Source organism: Oncorhynchus mykiss, chromosome 14, assembly GCF_057628025.1.
Source record: "Oncorhynchus mykiss isolate SJ-2025 chromosome 14, ASM5762802v1, whole genome shotgun sequence".
In the NCBI taxonomy this organism is placed as follows: Eukaryota; Metazoa; Chordata; class Actinopteri; order Salmoniformes; family Salmonidae; genus Oncorhynchus; species Oncorhynchus mykiss.
In genome coordinates, this window is record NC_143035.1 from 39,805,514 (window position 1) to 39,826,952 (window position 21,439).

General features: G+C 38.4%; 1 protein-coding gene and 1 pseudogene across 3 annotated transcripts in view; one reads left to right on the plus strand and one right to left on the minus strand.

The window, feature by feature from the left end:
* The first annotated feature begins 1,384 nt into the window (after window positions 1-1,384).
* Window positions 1,385-3,211, plus strand: LOC110489250 (HIG1 domain family member 2A-like; annotated as a pseudogene). Its single transcript, XR_016486388.1, has 3 exons — window positions 1,385-1,632; window positions 2,385-2,394; window positions 2,597-3,211. The product of XR_016486388.1 is annotated as an HIG1 domain family member 2A-like (transcript).
* A 1,133-nt stretch (window positions 3,212-4,344) lies between these two features.
* The window catches only part of LOC110489248 (clathrin light chain B), a 30,688-nt gene continuing 13,593 nt past the window's right edge, over window positions 4,345-21,439 (minus strand). Inside the window, exons 5-6 of one of the 2 annotated variants that reach the window (XM_090198922.1) lie at window positions 20,699-20,903; window positions 4,345-4,757 (exon numbers count right to left, since the gene is read on the minus strand). In XM_090198922.1, coding sequence (XP_090055048.1) covers window positions 20,732-20,903 — 172 coding nt within the window. In that variant the 3' untranslated portion in view covers window positions 4,345-4,757; window positions 20,699-20,731. Of the gene's footprint in view, window positions 4,758-20,143; window positions 20,904-21,439 lie in introns of those variants that run through there. The other variant, XM_090198921.1, reaches the window with a different exon arrangement.

Consider the following 21,439-nt stretch of genomic DNA (forward strand, 5'->3'; position numbering starts at 1 on the left):
GAGGTTAACGAGAGAGTGTCGAATTTGGTCAACTAAAGAATACATCGATAATTTCTCCACAAGGCTTTATATTTGATCAATAGAAGTTTCATAATGGGGCGCGTTCGACATTACTTTAAAAGACAAGACTGACTAATTTACAAATCACCTTGAATCATAATCATCATGGGGCGGTAGGGTAGCCTAGTGGTTAGAGCGTTGGACTAGTAACCGGAAGGTTGCAAATTCAAACCCCCGAGCTGACAAGGTACAAATCTGTCGTTCTGCCCCTGAACAGGCAGTTAACCCACTGTTCCTAGGCCGTCATTGTAAATAAGAATTTGTTCTTAACTGACTTGCCTAATAAAGGTAAAATAAAAATAAATAAATAGCTACTATAGCTATTATTTGTAGATCAGTCAGTTGGTCACAATTTGCTTTTGATGCTCTCCAACCAAGGGTGTGTTCGTAAATTTAATCTGGAGTGCCAGGGTGCACTCCGTGTCAGATTGTCCATCAGTAAATTCAGAGCGTTTTGCTCTCAGAGCGTTCAGAGAGCACACTGGACGCTCTGGCTAAAGAGTAGCGTTGATCCAAGCATTCTGACCTCACAACAGCAGTCAAGCATCCAAGCTAACTGACTAACGTTGGCTAGTTTCCCAGCTACTCCCAGACACAAATGAGAGAACACCTCACTCTTACCATTTTACTCTCCCTAACAGCACTGGTTAGGCTGTTATCACCCCCCCCCCCTGTGCTCCCCCAGTGCCCACCCAGGCCCACCCTTGGCTGCACCCCAGCACAATAAACAATAATGTGAAATCCATAGATTAGGGCCTCATTCATTTATTTCAATTGACTGATTTCCTCATATGAACTGTAACTCAGTAAAATCTTTAACATTGTTGCGTTTATATTTTTGTTCAGTATATTTGACTTCTTTCAAGTTTCCAACACGTTGCAACACTTGGTCAAAGGTGGCCCCTAGTAACGGAAGTCTTTGCGTAATATTTTATTTATTTATCCGTTATTTTACCCGGTAAATTGACTGAGAACACGTTTTTTAATTTTTTATTTAACTAGGCAAGTCAGTTAAGAACAAATTCTTATTTTCAATGACAGTGGGTTAACTGCCTGTTCAGGGGCAGAACGACAGATTGTCAGCTCGGGGGTTTGAACTTGCAACCTTCCGGTTACTAGTCCAACACTCTAACCACTAGGCTACCCTACGTTCTCATTTACAGCAACGACCTGGGGAATAGTTACAGGGGAGAGGAGAGGGATGAATGAGCCAATTGTAAACTGGGGATTATTAGGTGACAGTGATGCTTTGAGGGACAGATTGGGAATATCATGTGATATTTACGGAAGCACTCTCGTTAGGTCATCTCTCATATTTTCAACGTCTTTGTTCCAAACCATTCATTCCCTTCCTCTGTAGCTGGCAACCGTATCTTCGTGAACACACACTCTGCAGGCATGGCAGCTGCTGTCGCTACCCGGTTTGTCTCTGAACAGTCAGCGACAACGACCCAACAACCAATGCTCGACATATCCAAGCCCCCTGTTATAGAAGGATTTACACCTCTATCTCGACCCAGATAAGAGACGTTCCAGGAGAAGTTGATGAGGAAGTCGAAGGAGAACCCGTTTGTCACTATTGGGTGAGTTGCGTAATGAGTAACTCTAGGGAAAAGTGTCCACTGCCCACAGCTGTTCCTAGTCGGCTTCAATGCATACTGTTAATAAATTAGATTATTCATGCATTGACTAGACAGTCATTTGGTCATCCATGTGCGTCTTACGACCAAGACAGACAACAGCTAGTTAGCTACAGTAGGGAATAGCATACGATCAACTTAATTTGGTACAGCCAGCTAGTTTTTATAATATGTGTCATGCACAGTGTCCTTGTGGAACCCATAAAGTAGACTAAAAGGTAATTTGATTGGAACATAGCCGAGTGTTCCAAGCCCCATTATGAAACATTACAGGGCCCACAATGCCTTTTTGTCAAGGCGTTTCATAATAAACATGTATTATAATGGTAAACTAGTGCAATCAATGGGTCATACAACTAGTGCAATCAATGGGTCATACAACTAGTGCAATCAATGGGTCATACAACTAGTGCAATCAATGGGTCATACAACTAGTGCAATCAATGGGTCATACCCTGGGTGCTAGACTACACAGCTAGACCAGTGGCCAGACTGTCTGTATAACCTAGTTAGGGTTTGAACATTTTATGTGAATATAACATCGGACACTACTTCAACATTGGACATGCTCTCTCTCTGCAGACGGTTCATTCCCCTGTGGTTACAGAATGAATTGCATACACAATCTGAATTAAAAACAACCCCACCTCCCTTACACACGATCAGGCCTAAAATGTCTTTAAGATTTACATCGGTCTTTTTTAAAGTATTATGATTACAGACCTTTAGGTTTCTCAAAAACAAAACAGAGAAGCATTTGGATCACTTTAAAACCAAAATGGAAGCTACTGAATGCTCCTCCTTTCACATCTATTTTAAAGAGTGATTATGGAAAACCTAATTGTTTGGTTTAAAAAAAAAAAAAAAAACATCTCTATTCTGCGTCTCCTCTCCAGGTTGTCTCGGTACAGCTGGAGCGCTGATGTACGGTGTCCGAGCCTTCAAACAAGGCAAGACCCGGCAGTCCCAGCTCCTGATGAAGAGGACGTATCTTGGCACAAGGCTTCACTGTAGTCGCTATCCTCTTCGGCGTGTTCACCACGGCACTGAAGAAAGATCCGCATCAGATTTCTATTCATTTTTTTTACTGCAAAACTTTTTTTGCAACAGAAAAAAACTAAAACAAGGGGTTTCTTATTAGACAAGTTCAGGTAGTCCCTCCTTGTTGTGGTGGTGGATGAAGTGTGTTGTTTGAATGTGTAGAAAGACCAACGGAACAGATATTTAAACCCCCCCCCCCCCCTAGAAAAAGTCTGTCCTCCTTCTGAACAACCTTAACTGTGCTTTGGGTTGGTCCAGTGAAGTGAAATGCTCACCCTGTCCTGCAGATGACAAAGCAAGCAGGGCACTGACTGCCTTGAGTTTACAACATAGTTGAAGTGCAACGCAGCCATCCACATATGTGGAAAAACATCTCTGGGTTGGAGGAAAATCGGGCCAGCCGACCCACTACTACTTGCTCATCTGTTAGTGAGATTCACCTCTGTACAATACAGAGAATTATTCCAAGACTCTGACCAGCTTTTTTTTTTTTAACACTGTGTATTGTCAGTCCCACGTTGGCTGTATGAGCCATGTCAAGTGAAACGCTTGGGGCAGGGTAGCCTAGTGGTTAGAGTGTAGAGGGGGTAGGTAGCCTAGTGGTTAGAGTGTAGAGGGGGCAGGGTAGCCTAGTGGTTAGAGTGTAGAGGGGGTAGGTAGCCTAGTGGTTAGAGTGTAGAGGGGGCAGGGTAGCCTAGTGGTTAGAGTGTAGAGGGGGTAGGTAGCCTAGTGGTTAGAGTGTAGAGGGGGTAGGTAGCCTAGTGGTTAGAGTGTAGAGGAGGCAGGGTAGCCTAGTGGTTAGAGTGTAGAGGGGGCAGGGTAGCCTAGTGGTTAGAGTGTAGAGGAGGCAGGGTAGCCTAGTGGTTAGAGTGTAGAGGGGGCAGGGTAGCCTAGTGGTTAGAGTGTAGAGGAGGCAGGGTAGCCTAGTGGTTAGAGTGTAGAGGGGGCAGGGTAGCCTAGTGGTTAGAGCGTTGGACTAGCAACCGGAAGGTTGTAAGTTCAAACCCCCGAGCTGACAAGGTACAAATCTGTCGTTCTGCCCCTGAACAAGGCAGTTAACCCAGGCAGTTAACCCAGGCAGTCATTGAAAATAAGAATTTGTTCTTAACTGACTTGCCTAGTTAAATAAAAGGTAAAATTTAAAATAAATTAGAAACACACAGCAATGTATCTTCACACACACATAGGGGTATGCCTGTCCCTTACATTGTTTGTGTGCTATAATATTTAAGATGGAGCATCTGGCTCTTACGACCAATGTAAGTGAATAGCTACTGACCTGGCAGTGTGGGGCTCTTGTAAATAGCAGAGGAATAAGGGGTGTTATAGGGCCTGGTGAAGATATGACCTGGCAGTGTGGGGCTCTTGTAAGGGAGGCAGAGGAACTTCTCAGGTCTTCTCTGGCGTTATATCCAACGGTTCTCAGCCTGTTTTGGTTACTGTACCACCAAGAACATTTCTCTGCCCAGAGTACTCCTTATTTTAACAGTACGCCTATGGTCTCGAGTCTTCCCAAGTACCCACTGTGTATTGGTCTTATTTAATGCTCACACAAACCTTTTGCTTGATTAAAAATAAAGGAAAATAAAATACCAAAACAGGCCAACTTCTGAGAATTTTTATTGATGAGTTTTCCAGTTCCCGTGTAACATTCTCCTCTGTGTGATAGTCCCAATAGACAACAGCTGATCACAGATTGAAGCAATGCAGTTTAAATGAAGGGGGGGGGAAGTGTTTCAAAATAGGACTCAACAGACTAGCGTTCATCAAACTGTTTAAAATCATGTCCATGTCATTCTAGATATCTTGTTTAATTTGGCCATGATATGAGGACTCTTTAAAAACATGTCCATGTCATTCTAGATATCTTGTTTAATTTGGCCATGATATGAGGACTCTTTAAAAACAGAGTGTCTGTGGATCGGACTTTTCTTCCCAGGGTTAAAGGTTCAGTGCACGCGGGTGATTCTCTACTTCCACAGTGTCCGCAGGCGACTCTGAATGGTTATCGTTTTACTAAAAGTTAGATCAAAGCTGAATCAAAGTTTGGAAGATCACATGATAATTATACAGAACAGAAACCAATATAATAGGATGTTACTGTATGTTTTGTTAAGGAAAAAAAAACAAACACCTGACCATAATTGTTTAAATGGTTGCATTTCTCTCTCATGCAGCCTTAACTCAAGTGGGCTACTAAACAAACAACAAAACAAAAAGTGCTTTGAAACAACAAAAAATAAAAATAGATGTGCTACAATTTATTAACACCTTCTGCCCTACAAGTCACTCACTGTGCGTCATTCAAAACAGTACATATCTAAGATCGATAGGAAAAGGTATACATCCCGTGAGACTGATGCTGCATAGACAAGACGTCTCACTGGTAAAACTTGGAAGAATTATCCTTCACGAATGACAGTGAGAAAAGTCGAGAGAGGGTGACCACTTGTGCCTAAAGTAGAGGTGAAGAGACACATGCGTTGGACATGATGTGGATCTATCCAAGGAGACGGGGTGGTTCCCCAAGGATCTAACAGCCTAAAAACAATTGGCACAACAAGCCCCCTTGGTATGTGAATTCTTCTGATGCTTACGGAGGATCTACCTCAGAATGATTCGTTGGATGTGAAGACACTTATTTGTTGGGAGCGGACTACATTGTCTAGCCTGGTCCCAGATCTGTTTGTGCTGTCCTGCCAACTCCTATGGTCATTGCATAGAACGTATGTGTATATATATATATATAAAAAGAAGGGTCATTGTCACGTTTGGCAAGACTGCACAAAACCGATCTGAAACCAGGCTGTAAGTAGTCTAGATTGGGAAGGAAATTAATCTGGCCAGAAGCACAAACCCTAACAGGAGTAAGGAGGAGTTTAAAGTTCAACAAGGCCACAAGCTCATAGCATCTCATTTCTACTAGCTACCGTTAACTAATCAGTTACTACTAGCTACCGTTAAATACTCAGTTACTACTAGCTACCGTTAACTAATCAGTTACTACTAGCTACCGTTAACTAATCAGCTGCTACTAGCTACCGTTAACTAATCAGCTGCTACTAGCTACCGTTAACTAATCAGTTACTACTAGCTACCGTTAAATAATCAGCTACTACTAGCTACCGTTAACTAATCAGTTACTACTAGCTACCGTTAACTAATCAGCTGCTACTAGCTACCGTTAACTAATCAGCTGCTACTAGCTACCGTTAACTAATCAGTTACTACTAGCTACCGTTAAATAATCAGTTACTACTAGCTACCGTTAACTAATCAGTTACTACTAGCTACCGTTAAATAATCAGTTACTACTAGCTACCGTTAACTAATCAGTTACTACTAGCTACCGTTAACTAATCAGCTGCTACTAGCTACCGTTAACTAATCAGCTGCTACTAGCTACCGTTAAATAATCAGTTACTACTAGCTACCGTTAAATAATCAGTTACTACTAGCTACCGTTAACTAATCAGTTACTACTAGCTACCGTTAACTAATCAGTTACTACTAGCTACCGTTAACTAATCAGTTACTACTAGCTACCGTTAACTAATCAGTTACTACTAGCTACCGTTAAATAATCAGCTACTACTAGCTACCGTTAACTAATCAGCTACTACTAGCTACCGTTAACTAAGCAGCTACTACTAGCTACCGTTAACTAATCAGTTACTACTAGCTACCGTTAACTAATCAGTTACTACTAGCTACCGTTAAATAATCAGCTACTACTAGCTACCGTTAACTAATCAGCTACTACTAGCTACCGTTAACTAATCAGCTACTACTAGCTACCGTTAAATAATCAGTTTCTACTAGCTACCGTTAACTAATCAGTTACTACTAGCTACCGTTAAATAATCAGTTACTACTAGCTACCGTTAAATAATCAGCTACTACTAGCTACCGTTAACTAATCAGCTACTACTAGCTACCGTTAAATAATCAGCTACTACTAGCTACCGTTAACTAATCAGCTACTACTAGCTACCGTTAAATAATCAGTTTCTACTAGCTACCGTTAACTAATCAGTTACTACTAGCTACCGTTAACTAATCAGTTACTACTAGCTACCGTTAAATAATCAGTTACTACTAGCTACCGTTAACTAATCAGTTACTACTAGCTACCGTTAACTAATCAGCTACTACTAGCTACCGTTAACTAATCAGTTACTACTAGCTACCGTTAACTAATCAGCTACTACTAGCTACCGTTAACTAATCAGCTGCTACTAGCTACCGTTAACTAATCAGCTGCTACTAGCTACCGTTAACTAATCAGTTACTACTAGCTACCGTTAAATAATCAGCTACTACTAGCTACCGTTAAATAATCAGTTACTACTAGCTACCGTTAAATAATCAGTTACTACTAGCTACCGTTAACTAATCAGTTACTACTAGCTACCGTTAAATAATCAGTTACTACTAGCTACCGTTAAATAATCAGTTACTACTAGCTACCGTTAAATAATCAGTTACTACTAGCTACCGTTAAATAATCAGCTACTACTAGCTACCGTTAACTAATCAGTTACTACTAGCTACCGTTAAATAATCAGCTACTACTAGCTACCGTTAAATAATCAGTTACTACTAGCTACCGTTAAATAATCAGTTACTACTAGCTACCGTTAACTAATCAGTTACTACTAGCTACCGTTAAATAATCAGTTACTACTAGCTACCGTTAACTAATCAGTTACTACTAGCTACCGTTAAATAATCAGCTACTACTAGCTACCGTTAAATAATCAGTTACTACTTGCTACCGTTAACTAATCAGTTACTACTAGCTACCGTTAAATAATCAGTTACTACTAGCTACCGTTAACTAATCAGTTACTACTAGCTACTAGCTACCGTTAACTAATCAGTTACTACTAGCTACTAGCTACCGTTAAATAATCAGTTACTACTAGCTACCGTTAAATAATCAGTTACTACTAGCTACCGTTAAATAATCAGTTACTACTAGCTACCGTTAAATAATCAGTTACTACTAGCTACTAGCTACCGTTAAATAATCAGTTACTACTAGCTACCGTTAACTAATCAGCTACTACTAGCTACCGTTAAATAATCAGCTGCTACTAGCTACCGTTAACTAATCAGCTACTACTAGCTACCGTTAAATAATCAGCTACTACTAGCTACCGTTAAATAATCAGTTACTACTAGCTACCGTTAACTAATCAGCTACTACTAGCTACCGTTAACTAATCAGCTACTACTAGCTACCGTTAAATAATCAGTTACTACTAGCTACCGTTAAATAATCAGCTACTACTAGCTACCGTTAAATAATCAGTTACTACTAGCTACCGTTAAATAATCAGTTACTACTAGCTACCGTTAACTAATCAGCTGCTACTAGCTACTAGCTACCGTTAAATAATCAGTTACTACTAGCTACCGTTAAATAATCAGTTACTACTAGCTACCGTTAAATAATCAGTTACTACTAGCTACCGTTAAATAATCAGTTACTACTAGCTACCGTTAACTAATCAGCTGCTACTAGCTACTAGCTACCGTTAAATAATCAGTTACTACTAGCTACCGTTAACTAATCAGCTGCTACTAGCTACTAGCTACCGTTAAATAATCAGCTACTACTAGCTACCGTTAACTAATCAGCTGCTACTAGCTACTAGCTACCGTTAAATAATCAGGTACTACTAGCTACCGTTAACTAATCAGCTGCTACTAGCTACTAGCTACCGTTAAATAATCAGCTACTACTAGCTACCGTTAAATAATCAGCTACTACTAGCTACCGTTAAATAATCAGTTACTACTAGCTACCGTTAAATAATCAGTTACTACTAGCTACCGTTAAATAATCAGTTACTACTAGCTACCGTTAAATAATCAGCTACTACTAGCTACCGTTAAATAATCAGTTACTACTAGCTACCGTTAAATAATCAGCTACTACTAGCTACCGTTAACTAATCAGTTACTACTAGCTACCGTTAACTAATCAGTTACTACTAGCTACCGTTAAATAATCAGTTACTACTAGCTACCGTTAACTAATCAGCTGCTACTAGCTACCGTTAAATAATCAGTTACTACTAGCTACCGTTAAATAATCAGTTACTACTAGCTACCGTTAAATAATCAGCTACTACTAGCTACTAGCTACCGTTAACTAATCAGCTACTACTAGCTACCGTTAAATAATCAGTTACTACTAGCTACCGTTAACTAATCAGCTACTACTAGCTACCGTTAAATAATCAGTTACTACTAGCTACCGTTAAATAATCAGCTACTACTAGCTACCGTTAAATAATCAGTTACTACTAGCTACCGTTAAATAATCAGTTACTACTAGCTACCGTTAAATAATCAGCTACTACTAGCTACCGTTAAATAATCAGCTACTACTAGCTACCGTTAAATAATCAGCTACTACTAGCTACCGTTAAATAATCAGCTACTACTAGCTACCGTTAAATAATCAGCTACTACTAGCTACCGTTAACTAATCAGTTACTACTAGCTACCGTTAACTAATCAGTTACTACTAGCTACCGTTAAATAATCAGCTACTACTAGCTACCGTTAACTAATCAGCTACTACTAGCTACCGTTAACTAATCAGCTACTACTAGCTACCGTTAAATAATCAGTTTCTACTAGCTACCGTTAACTAATCAGTTACTACTAGCTACCGTTAAATAATCAGTTACTACTAGCTACCGTTAAATAATCAGCTACTACTAGCTACCGTTAACTAATCAGCTACTACTAGCTACCGTTAAATAATCAGCTACTACTAGCTACCGTTAACTAATCAGCTACTACTAGCTACCGTTAAATAATCAGTTTCTACTAGCTACCGTTAACTAATCAGCTGCTACTAGCTACCGTTAACTAATCAGTTACTACTAGCTACCGTTAAATAATCAGCTACTACTAGCTACCGTTAAATAATCAGTTACTACTAGCTACCGTTAAATAATCAGTTACTACTAGCTACCGTTAACTAATCAGTTACTACTAGCTACCGTTAAATAATCAGTTACTACTAGCTACCGTTAAATAATCAGTTACTACTAGCTACCGTTAAATAATCAGTTACTACTAGCTACCGTTAAATAATCAGCTACTACTAGCTACCGTTAACTAATCAGTTACTACTAGCTACCGTTAAATAATCAGCTACTACTAGCTACCGTTAAATAATCAGTTACTACTAGCTACCGTTAAATAATCAGTTACTACTAGCTACCGTTAAATAATCAGTTACTACTAGCTACCGTTAAATAATCAGTTACTACTAGCTACCGTTAACTAATCAGTTACTACTAGCTACCGTTAAATAATCAGCTACTACTAGCTACCGTTAAATAATCAGTTACTACTTGCTACCGTTAACTAATCAGTTACTACTAGCTACCGTTAAATAATCAGTTACTACTAGCTACCGTTAACTAATCAGTTACTACTAGCTACTAGCTACCGTTAACTAATCAGTTACTACTAGCTACTAGCTACCGTTAAATAATCAGTTACTACTAGCTACCGTTAAATAATCAGTTACTACTAGCTACCGTTAAATAATCAGTTACTACTAGCTACCGTTAAATAATCAGTTACTACTAGCTACTAGCTACCGTTAAATAATCAGTTACTACTAGCTACCGTTAACTAATCAGTTACTACTAGCTACCGTTAAATAATCAGTTACTACTAGCTACCGTTAACTAATCAGTTACTACTAGCTACCGTTAACTAATCAGCTACTACTAGCTACTAGCTACCGTTAACTAATCAGTTACTACTAGCTACTAGCTACCGTTAAATAATCAGCTACTACTAGCTACCGTTAACTAATCAGTTACTACTAGCTACCGTTAAATAATCAGTTACTACTAGCTACCGTTAAATAATCAGCTACTACTAGCTACCGTTAAATAATCAGTTACTACTAGCTACCGTTAACTAATCAGTTACTACTAGCTACCGTTAACTAATCAGCTACTACTAGCTACTAGCTACCGTTAACTAATCAGTTACTACTAGCTACTAGCTACCGTTAAATAATCAGCTACTACTAGCTACCGTTAACTAATCAGTTACTACTAGCTACCGTTAACTAATCAGTTACTACTAGCTACTAGCTACCGTTAACTAATCAGCTACTACTAGCTACCGTTAAATAATCAGTTACTACTAGCTACCGTTAAATAATCAGTTACTACTAGCTACCGTTAACTAATCAGCTGCTACTAGCTACCGTTAAATAATCAGTTACTACTAGCTACCGTTAACTAATCAGCTACTACTAGCTACCGTTAAATAATCAGTTACTACTAGCTACCGTTAAATAATCAGTTACTACTAGCTACCGTTAACTAATCAGTTACTACTAGCTACCGTTAACTAATCAGCTGCTACTAGCTACCGTTAACTAATCAGTTACTACTAGCTACCGTTAAATAATCAGTTACTACTAGCTACCGTTAACTAATCAGTTACTACTAGCTACTAGCTACCGTTAACTAATCAGCTACTACTAGCTACCGTTAAATAATCAGTTACTACTAGCTACCGTTAAATAATCAGTTACTACTAGCTACCGTTAACTAATCAGCTGCTACTAGCTACCGTTAACTAATCAGCTGCTACTAGCTACCGTTAACTAATCAGTTACTACTAGCTACCGTTAAATAATCAGTTACTACTAGCTACCGTTAAATAATCAGTTACTACTAGCTACCGTTAACTAATCAGTTACTACTAGCTACCGTTAACTAATCAGTTACTACTAGCTACCGTTAAATAATCAGCTACTACTAGCTACCGTTAAATAATCAGCTACTACTAGCTACCGTTAACTAATCAGCTGCTACTAGCTACCGTTAAATAATCAGTTACTACTAGCTACCGTTAACTAATCAGTTACTACTAGCTACTAGCTACCGTTAAATAATCAGTTACTACTAGCTACCGTTAACTAATCAGCTACTACTAGCTACTAGCTACCGTTAAATAATCAGCTACTACTAGCTACCGTTAACTAATCAGCTACTACTAGCTACTAGCTACCGTTAAATAATCAGCTACTACTAGCTACCGTTAAATAATCAGCTACTACTAGCTACCGTTAAATAATCAGCTACTACTAGCTACCGTTAAATAATCAGCTACTACTAGCTACCGTTAAATAATCAGTTACTACTAGCTACCGTTAAATAATCAGTTACTACTAGCTACCGTTAAATAATCAGTTACTACTAGCTACTAGCTACCGTTAACTAATCAGCTACTACTAGCTACCGTTAAATAATCAGCTACTACTAGCTACCGTTAAATAATCAGTTACTACTAGCTACCGTTAAATAATCAGTTACTACTAGCTACCGTTAAATAATCAGTTACTACTAGCTACTAGCTACCGTTAACTAATCAGTTACTACTAGCTACCGTTAAATAATCAGTTACTACTAGCTACCGTTAAATAATCAGCTACTACTAGCTACCGTTAAATAATCAGTTACTACTAGCTACCGTTAACTAATCAGCTACTACTAGCTACCGTTAAATAATCAGCTGCTACTAGCTACCGTTAACTAATCAGCTACTACTAGCTACCGTTAAATAATCAGCTACTACTAGCTACCGTTAAATAATCAGTTACTACTAGCTACCGTTAACTAATCAGCTACTACTAGCTACCGTTAACTAATCAGCTACTACTAGCTACCGTTAAATAATCAGTTACTACTAGCTACCGTTAAATAATCAGTTACTACTAGCTACCGTTAACTAATCAGCTGCTACTAGCTACTAGCTACCGTTAAATAATCAGTTACTACTAGCTACCGTTAAATAATCAGTTACTACTAGCTACCGTTAAATAATCAGTTACTACTAGCTACCGTTAAACAATCAGTTACTACTAGCTACCGTTAAATAATCAGTTACTACTAGCTACCGTTAACTAATCAGCTGCTACTAGCTACTAGCTACCGTTAAATAATCAGTTACTACTAGCTACCGTTAACTAATCAGCTGCTACTAGCTACTAGCTACCGTTAAATAATCAGCTACTACTAGCTACCGTTAACTAATCAGCTGCTACTAGCTACTAGCTACCGTTAAATAATCAGGTACTACTAGCTACCGTTAACTAATCAGCTGCTACTAGCTACTAGCTACCGTTAAATAATCAGCTACTACTAGCTACCGTTAAATAATCAGCTACTACTAGCTACCGTTAAATAATCAGTTACTACTAGCTACCGTTAAATAATCAGTTACTACTAGCTACCGTTAAATAATCAGTTACTACTAGCTACCGTTAAATAATCAGCTACTACTAGCTACCTTTAAATAATCAGTTACTACTAGCTACCGTTAAATAATCAGCTACTACTAGCTACCGTTAACTAATCAGTTACTACTAGCTACCGTTAAATAATCAGTTACTACTAGCTACCGTTAACTAATCAGCTGCTACTAGCTACCGTTAAATAATCAGTTACTACTAGCTACCGTTAAATAATCAGTTACTACTAGCTACCGTTAAATAATCAGCTACTACTAGCTACTAGCTACCGTTAACTAATCAGCTACTACTAGCTACCGTTAAATAATCAGTTACTACTAGCTACCGTTAACTAATCAGCTACTACTAGCTACCGTTAAATAATCAGTTACTACTAGCTACCGTTAAATAATCAGCTACTACTAGCTACCGTTAAATAATCAGTTACTACTAGCTACCGTTAAATAATCAGTTACTACTAGCTACCGTTAAATAATCAGCTACTACTAGCTACCGTTAAATAATCAGCTACTACTAGCTACCGTTAAATAATCAGCTACTACTAGCTACCGTTAAATAATCAGCTACTACTAGCTACCGTTAAATAATCAGCTACTACTAGCTACCGTTAAATAATCAGTTACTACTAGCTACCGTTAAATAATCAGTTACTACTAGCTACCGTTAACTAATCAGCTGCTACTAGCTACCGTTAACTAATCAGCTGCTACTAGCTACCGTTAAATAATCAGTTACTACTAGCTACCGTTAAATAATCAGTTACTACTAGCTACCGTTAAATAATCAGTTACTACTAGCTACCGTTAAATAATCAGTTACTACTAGCTACCGTTAAATAATCAGTTACTACTAGCTACCGTTAACTAATCAGTTACTACTAGCTACCGTTAACTAATCAGTTACTACTAGCTACCGTTAACTAATCAGTTACTACTAGCTACCGTTAAATAATCAGCTACTACTAGCTACCGTTAAATAATCAGTTACTACTAGCTACCGTTAAATAATCAGTTACTACTAGCTACCGTTAACTAATCAGCTGCTACTAGCTACCGTTAAATAATCAGCTACTACTAGCTACTAGCTACCGTTAACTAATCAGCTACTACTAGCTACCGTTAAATAATCAGCTACTACTAGCTACTAGCTACCGTTAAATAATCAGCTACTACTAGCTACTAGCTACCGTTAAATAATCAGCTACTACTAGCTACCGTTAACTAATCAGCTGCTACTAGCTACCGTTAAATAATCAGTTACTACTAGCTACCGTTAAATAATCAGTTACTACTAGCTACCGTTAAATAATCAGCTACTACTAGCTACCGTTAACTAATCAGCTGCTACTAGCTACCGTTAAATAATCAATTACTACTAGCTACCGTTAACTAATCAGCTGCTACTAGCTACCGTTAAATAATCAGTTACTACTAGCTACCGTTAAATAATCAGTTACTACTAGCTACCGTTAAATAATCAGTTACTACTAGCTACCGTTAAATAATCAGCTACTACTAGCTACCGTTAAATAATCAGCTACTACTAGCTACCGTTAACTAATCAGTTACTACTAGCTACCGTTAAATAATCAGCTACTACTAGCTACCGTTAAATAATCAGTTACTACTAGCTACCGTTAAATAATCAGCTACTACTAGCTACCGTTAAATAATCAGTTACTACTAGCTACCGTTAAATAATCAGTTACTACTAGCTACCGTTAAATAATCAGTTACTACTAGCTACCGTTAAATAATCAGCTACTACTAGCTACCGTTAAATAATCAGCTACTACTAGCTACCGTTAAATAATCAGTTACTACTAGCTACCGTTAAATAATCAGTTACTACTAGCTACCGTTAAATAATCAGTTACTACCGTTAGTCCACTCCTACCGTTAAATAATCAGCTACTACTAGCTACTAGCTACCGTTAAATAATCAGCTACTACTAGCTACCGTTAACTAATCAGTTACTACTAGCTACCGTTAACTAATCAGTTACTACTAGCTACCGTTAAATAATCAGCTACTACTAGCTACCGTTAAATAATCAGTTACTACTAGCTACCGTTAACTAATCAGCTACTACTAGCTACCGTTAAATAATCAGTTACTACTAGCTACCGTTAAATAATCAGCTACTACTAGCTACCGTTAAATAATCAGTTACTACTAGCTACCGTTAAATAATCAGTTACTACTAGCTACCGTTAAATAATCAGTTACTACTAGCTACCGTTAACTAATCAGTTACTACTAGCTACCGTTAAATAATCAGCTACTACTAGCTACCGTTAAATAATCAGCTACTACTAGCTACCGTTAAATAATCAGTTACTACTAGCTACCGTTAAATAATCAGCTACTACTAGCTACCGTTAAATAATCAGTTACTACTAGCTACCGTTAAATAATCAGTTACTACTAGCTACCGTTAAATAATCAGTTACTACTAGCTACCGTTAAATAATCAGTTACTACTAGCTACCGTTAACTAATCAGTTACTACTAGCTACCGTTAAATAATCAGCTACTACTAGCTACCGTTAAATAATCAGTTACTACTAGCTACCGTTAAATAATCAGTTACTACTAGCTACCGTTAAATAATCAGCTACTACTAGCTACCGTTAAATAATCAGCTACTACTAGCTACCGTTAACTAATCAGTTACTACTAGCTACCGTTAAATAATCAGTTACTACTAGCTACCGTTAAATAATCAGCTACTACTAGCTACCGTTAAATAATCAGCTACTACTAGCTACCGTTAAATAATCAGTTACTACTAGCTACCGTTAAATAATCAGTTACTACTAGCTACCGTTAAATAATCAGTTACTACTAGCTACCGTTAAATAATCAGTTACTACTAGCTACCGTTAAATAATCAGTTACTACTAGCTACCGTTAACTAATCAGTTACTACTAGCTACCGTTAAATAATCAGCTACTACTAGCTACCGTTAAATAATCAGTTACTACTAGCTACCGTTAAATAATCAGCTACTACTAGCTACCGTTAAATAATCAGCTACTACTAGCTACCGTTAAATAATCAGCTACTACTAGCTACCGTTAACTAATCAGTTACTACTAGCTACCGTTAAATAATCAGTTACTACTAGCTACCGTTAAATAATCAGTTACTACTAGCTACCGTTAACTAATCAGTTACTACTAGCTACCGTTAACTAATCAGTTACTACTAGCTACCGTTAACTAATCAGCTACTACTAGCTACCGTTAAATAATCAGCTACTACTAGCTACCGTTAAATAATCAGCTACTACTAGCTACCGTTAAATAATCAGCTACTACTAGCTACCGTTAAATAATCAGCTACTACTAGCTACCGTTAACTAATCAGTTACTACTAGCTACCGTTAACTAATCAGTTACTACTAGCTACCGTTAACTAATCAGTTACTACTAGCTACCGTTAACTAATCAGTTACTACTAGCTACCGTTAACTAATCAGTTACTACTAGCTACCGTTAAATAATCAGTTACTACTAGCTACCGTTAAATAATCAGTTACTACTAGCTACCGTTAAATAATCAGTTACTACTAGCTACCGTTAACTAATCAGTTACTACTAGCTACCGTTAAATAATCAGTTACTACTAGCTACCGTTAAATAATCAGCTACTACTAGCTATCGTTAAATAATCAGCTACTACAAGCTACCGTTAAATAATCAGCTACTACTAGCTACCGTTAAATAATCAGCTACTACTAGCTACCGTTAACTAATCAGCTACTACTAGCTACCGTTAAATAATCAGCTACTACTAGCTACCGTTAAATAATCAGCTACTACTAGCTACCGTTAACTAATCAGTTACTACTAGCTACCGTTAAATAATCAGCTACTACTAGCTACCGTTAAATAATCAGCTACTACTAGCTACCGTTAAATAATCAGCTACTACTAGCTACCGTTAAATAATCAGTTACTACTAGCTACCGTTAAATAATCAGCTACTACTAGCTACCGTTAACTAATCAGTTACTACTAGCTACCGTTAAATAATCAGCTACTACTAGCTACCGTTAAATAATCAGCTACTACTAGCTACCGTTAACTAATCAGCTACTACTAGCTACCGTTAAATAATCAGCTACTACTAGCTACCGTTAAATAATCAGCTACTACTAGCTACCGTTAACTAATCAGCTGCTACTAGCTACCGTTAACTAATCAGTTACTACTAGCTACCGTTAACTAATCAGCTGCTACTAGCTACTAGCTACCGTTAAATAATCAGCTACTACTAGCTACCGTTAACTAATCAGCTACTACTAGCTACCGTTAAATAATGAATTAGGAATATCATTCAACAGTGAATGAATAGGTCAATTAATCTATTCTTAATAATAAAACAAACAAACAGGCATAGGTGGTTTACAATCTACTCCTAATGTAGTCTACTCCTAATGTAGTCTACTCCTAATGTAGTCTACTCCTAATGTAGTCCTAATGTAGTCTACTCCTAATGTAGTCTACTCCTAATGTAGTCCTAATGTAGTCCTAATGTAGTCTACTCCTAATGTACTCCTAATGTACTCCTAATGTAGTCTACTCCTAATGTAGTCTACTCCTAATGTAGTCTACTCCTAATGTAGTCTACTCCTAATGTAGTCTACTCCTAATGTAGTCTACTCCTAATGTACTCCTAATGTAGTCCTAATGTAGTCCTAATGTAGTCTACTCCTAATGTAGTAACTCCTAATGTAGTCTACTCCTAATGTACTCCTAATGTAGTCTACTCCTAATGTAGTCTACTCCTAATGTACTCCTAATATAGTCTACTCCTAATGTAGTCTACTCCTAATGTAGTAACTCCTAATGTAGTAACTCCTAATGTAGTCTACTCCTAATGTAGTCTACTCCTAATGTAGTAACTCCTAATGTAGTCTACTCCTAATGTAGTCTACTCCTAATGTAGTAACTCCTAATGTAGTCTACTCCTAATGTAGTAACTCCTAATGTAGTCTACTCCTAATGTACTCCTAATGTAGTCTACTCCTAATGTAGTCTACTCCTAATGTAGTCTACTCCTAATGTACTCCTAATGTAGTCTACTCCTAATGTAGTCTACTCCTAATGTAGTCTACTCCTAATGTAGTAACTCCTAATGTAGTCTACTCCTAATGTACTCCTAATGTAGTCCACTCCTAATGTAGTCCACTCCTAATGTAGTCTACTCCTAATGTACTCCTAATGTAGTCCACTCCTAATGTACTCCTAATGTAGTCTACTCCTAATGTAGTCTACTCCTAATGTACTCCTAATGTAGTCCACTCCTAATGTAGTCTACTCCTAATGTACTCCTAATGTAGTCCACTCCTAATGTAGTCCACTCCTAATGTAGTCTACTCCTAATGTACTCCTAATGTAGTCCACTCCTAATGTACTCCTAATGTAGTCCACTCCTAATGTACTCCTAATGTAGTCTACTCCTAATGTAGTCCACTCCTAATGTACTCCTAATGTAGTCTACTCCTAATGTAGTCTACTCCTAATGTACTCCTAATGTAGTCCACTCCTAATGTACTCCTAATGTAGTCTACTCCTAATGTAGTCTACTCCTAATGTACTCCTAATGTAGTCCACTCCTAATGTAGTCTACTCCTAATGTACTCCTAATGTAGTCCACTCCTAATGTACTCCTAATGTAGTCTACTCCTAATGTAGTCCACTCCTAATGTACTCCTAATGTAGTCTACTCCTAATGTAGTCTACTCCTAATGTACTCCTAATGTAGTCCACTCCTAATGTACTCCTAATGTAGTCTACTCCTAATGTAGTCTACTCCTAATGTACTCCTAATGTAGTCCACTCCTAATGTAGTCTACTCCTAATGTACTCCTAATGTAGTCCACTCCTAATGTAGTCTACTCCTAATGTAGTCCACTCCTAATGTACTCCTAATGTAGTCCACTCCTAATGTACTCCTAATGTAGTCCACTCCTAATGTACTCCTAATGTAGTCCACTCCTAATGTAGTCCACTCCTAATGTACTCCTAATGTAGTCTACTCCTAATGTAGTCCACTCCTAATGTACTCCTAATGTAGTCTACTCCTAATGTACTCCTAATGTAGTCTACTCCTAATGTAGTCCACTCCTAATGTAGTCTACTCCTAATGTAGTCCACTCCTAATGTAGTCTACTCCTAATGTAGTCCACTCCTAATGTAGTCTACTCCTAATGTAGTCCACTCCTAATGTAGTCCTAATGTAGTCTACTCCTAATGTAGTCTACTCCTAATGTAGTCTACTCCTAATGTAGTCTACTCCTAATGTAGTCTACTCCTAATGTACTCCTAATGTAGTCCACTCCTAATGTAGTCTACTCCTAATGTACTCCTAATGTAGTCCACTCCTAATGTAGTCTACTCCTAATGTACTCCTAATGTAGTCCACTCCTAATGTAGTCTACTCCTAATGTAGTCCACTCCTAATGTAGTCTACTCCTAATGTAGTCTACTCCTAATGTAGTCTACTCCTAATGTACTCCACTCCTAATGTAGTCTACTCCTAATGTAGTCTACTCCTAATGTACTCCTAATGTAGTCCACTCCTAATGTAGTCTACTCCTAATGTACTCCTAATGTAGTCCACTCCTAATGTAGTCTACTCCTAATGTAGTCTACTCCTAATGTAGTCCACTCCTAATGTAGTCTACTCCTAATGTAGTCTACTCCTAATGTAGTCTACTCCTAATGTAGTCCACTCCTAATGTAGTCTACTCCTAATGTACTCCTAATGTAGTCTACTCCTAATGTAGTCCACTCCTAATGTAGTCTACTCCTAATGTAGTCCACTCCTAATGTAGTCTACTCCTAATGTAGTCCACTCCTAATGTAGTCTACTCCTAATGTAGTCCTAATGTAGTCTACTCCTAATGTAGTCTACTCCTAATGTAGTCTACTCCTAATGTAGTCTACTCCTAATGTAGTCTACTCCTAATGTAGTCTACTCCTAATGTACTCCTAATGTAGTCTACTCCTAATGTAGTTCCTGAACAGGACATGTTAGACCTTTACACATGAAATAAAATACACATTACAGTGGAGATTAAACTAATCTGGTATTTTATAAAATGACAAAACACTTATTGGGAGACGCATCATGCTTGAGAGAGAGAGAGGTCTGACCCAATATCCTCTGTAGTTTAGGAGCAGGAAGGAGTTTAATAAAGACTATACAGTAACAATATTTTTCTTAACGTCAGTAATGTAGTGGTCAAAATAGAAGCATTGTTGAGGGAAGTTAAAAGGACAGAGGGCAGTCGGAACGTTCCACGTCAAAAGGACAGAGGGCAGACGGAACGTTCCACGATAAAAGGACAGAGGGCAGTCGGAACGTTCCACGTTAAAAGGTGTAGTGACTTATATTTCCACTGGATACAGTTACATCAGAATAAGGAAATATGGTGGGAGAGGCAAAGTACCTTTCCTCCAGGTAGAAACATAGCAGAAACAGGAGGGACACGTAGCAGAGACATAGGAGGGTCTGAACATAAAACAACCCTACATCAGAAGAAGACCTATACGATTAGAGGCTAGTACACATTCTGCCTACATGCAAACAGGGTTCATAACTCAAGAGCAGTTTTAAAAGAAGGGAAACCTTCGTCGCCACCCCGCCGTTCCATTGGCCGTACTAGCGCACCAGAGGTGTCTGTTTGAGGGCTATGAGGACCGAGCGCATCCGGGACACGTCCTTGGCCGTCCTGTTGGTCTTGGGGTTGAAGTCACAGAGACGGGCCACTCTCTCCCACTCCGTCCCTGGGCTCTCGCCGTCAGCCTCAGACAGGAAGGCCTCTTCAGATGCCCTGGAGGAGGGGAGGAAGGGGAAGGGAGATATGGACGAGGTGTTTGAGGAACGGTTTCCACGGACACAGATTAAGCCGGGTCCTGGACTAATTCATTTACAATGCTCAATGGAGAATCTGCTTTGGCATAACATTTTATTCCAGGACTTTAATCTGAGTCAGGAAAACCGTCCCGCAGAGATTAGCACCACTGATATGTCATGTTTTAATCTGAGTCAGGAAAACCGTCCCGCAGAGATTAGCACCACTGATATGTCATGCTTTAATCTGAGTCAGGAAAACCGTCCCGCAGAGATTAGCACCACTGATATGTCATGCTTTAATCTGAGTCAGGAAAACCGTCCCGCAGAGATTATCACCACTGATGTCATGTTTTAATCTGAGTCAGGAAAACCGTCCCGCAGAGATTAGCACCACTGATATGTCATGCTTTAATCTGAGTCAGGAAAACCGTCCCGCAGAGATTATCACCACTGATATGTCATGCTTTAATCTGAGTCAGGAAAACTGTCCCATAGAGATTATCACCACTGATA